The sequence below is a fragment of the Fukomys damarensis genome, unplaced genomic scaffold, assembly GCF_012274545.1.
Source record: "Fukomys damarensis isolate Sample0158 unplaced genomic scaffold, DMR_v1.0_HiC HiC_scaffold_12, whole genome shotgun sequence".
Taxonomy (NCBI): domain Eukaryota; kingdom Metazoa; phylum Chordata; class Mammalia; order Rodentia; family Bathyergidae; genus Fukomys; species Fukomys damarensis.
In genome coordinates this window covers 56147813-56149694 of record NW_022900924.1, presented here as the reverse complement: position 1 = coordinate 56149694, position 1882 = coordinate 56147813, and the positions used below count along the sequence as shown (strand labels likewise).

The following is a 1882-nucleotide window of genomic DNA, read 5'->3' as shown; positions in this document are numbered from 1 at the left end:
GGCTGCAGCGGGACCTCGCCCAGCGGACACGGGCCGGCCGTGCAGTCTGCAAGGAGCCACACTGTGACCACGGGCCGGGCACAGCCACGCACCGCCCCTTCCACGGGTGTCCCTGCCAGTCCCCAGCTGCCTGAGCCAGGCGGCCATGACTCTGGAGGTCTGGAGCCTCCGAGGCTGTGGGGTCCTCAGGGGTCCTCGGCACCGAGTGACAGCCCTTGCCCTGGCTCCTCTGAGTCCAGGACCCAGGACCAGGCCGAGCTCTGCCCCAACCCCGGCTCCGCTTCCAGGGTGTCAGACCCACGCCACCCCAACTGCTGCATTTCCAGGGCAATGTCCAGTCCAGCTGTGGCCTCTGCCAGGAAGTGGCATCTGCACCCCAGGACTTCCTGCTTCCCCTATATGGAGAATTAGCTTCACGATTTTTAGGGCACAGCACCAAGATCTGCTCTTTATTGTATTTTCAGACTTTCGAGACTGGTCTTGCTATGTAGTTCGGGCTCTCCTACTTGCTGTGTAACCCAGCTGGCCTCGGACTCACAGAGACCCTCCTGCCTCAACCTCCCAAGTGCTGGGATTACAGGCATGCGCCACCACGCCCGGCTCACAGGGCTTTCGAAGATGAAACAAGCCCCACAGGAGCTAAGTTATGGGGTGTAGAGTCAGAGCCCCCTCCCTGCCTAGCACGGCATGAACTTACCGATGTTCTTCTGGATCTCCAGGGCGAAGTGCTTCTCTGGGTCCTGGCAGGTGAAGGTGAAGCTCTCCCCGGGCTTGACGGACAGCACGGCCACATGCCGCTTGGCCACGACGAGGTAGCAGGGTTTTGGGGCCAGGGCCTCCTGCTTTATGAGGACGGTGATGTCGCTGCCCCAGGGCACAGTGAGCTCCGCAGCCCCTGGAGGACAGGGAAGGGCACAGCTGTGTGATGAGGGCCGGCACTGTCCCACAAGGGGTCACCTGGACCCCAGTGCGGGCCTCGGCTGGCCTGGCCAGTCTCACTGGGATCACTAATTTTTCTAAGAATAGAAGCACAGTGCCCCATCTTAGCTGTCTTGAGCAGGCCGTGTTCAGATGCCTGGTTTGTGTAGAACTGAAGAATCAGACACAGTGGCAGGACAAAGCCCAGCGGGCTTGGGGGTGCATGTCTCTAATTCCAGCACTCAGGAGGCTGAGGCGGGAGAATCAATCACTGTGAGCTCGAGGCCAGCTTGGGCTACACAGTGAGTTCAAGCCCAGCCTGCACTATACAGCAAGACCTTGTTAAAGAAAAGAAAAGAAAAAAAGACTGGACACAGAACCAGCCAGCTGCAGAGAGAAGTGTTTGTTCAGCAGCCAGAGCGCTGTCCCCTGGCCCGGGTGCCTCGCGCGTCCCCACGCACTCGTGGGCAGTAGCAGCACTGCACAAACAGGGTTCAGCAGAAGCCCAGAGCCGACCCCACCAAGATCCCACCAAGGAGACAGGACAGGGGTGTGGCCGGGCCCCCCCCGCACACCACCCCGCCCCGCTTGCCGGCATCAGGTTCAGAAGGCCCCTTCCTCCTCAGCCACCACCGGCCAGCCCTGCCCACAGCTGGGAGCTGAGGGCCAGGGAGTCGCGGGTGGGGGTCCTGACCTGGCGAAGGGCTGCCACCGCGGCACTGTTCGGACAAGCGGCCCCGGGGCCCACAAGGGCTCTGCGGCTCTGCCGGACGCAATGGACTTTTGCTCAGCACATTTTGGCAGGAGCTGGGGCTCCAAGGGCTTAACTAACAGCTGGGAGGGCAGACGATGCCATTGTGGACTCATCTGCAACACAGCCCAGTCTTGTAAGACAGCTTCAGACAGCGGGGTCCCAGACGGCAGATCAGAGATGAGCCCAGACTAATGCACGCCCTAACTCACA

The 1882-nt window shown here is 61.3% G+C and overlaps 1 protein-coding gene across 1 annotated transcript in view; it reads right to left on the bottom strand.

Annotated features, from left to right (window-relative positions):
* Positions 1-1882, bottom strand: part of Cdcp1 (CUB domain containing protein 1) — a 20091-nt gene that overhangs the window by 14577 nt on the left and 3632 nt on the right. Inside the window, exons 3-5 of the mRNA XM_033762708.1 lie at positions 1613-1725; positions 698-895; positions 1-46 (exon numbers count right to left, since the gene is read on the bottom strand). Of these exons, the coding sequence (XP_033618599.1) occupies positions 1-46; positions 698-895; positions 1613-1725 (357 nt within the window). The remainder of the gene's footprint in view (positions 47-697; positions 896-1612; positions 1726-1882) is intronic.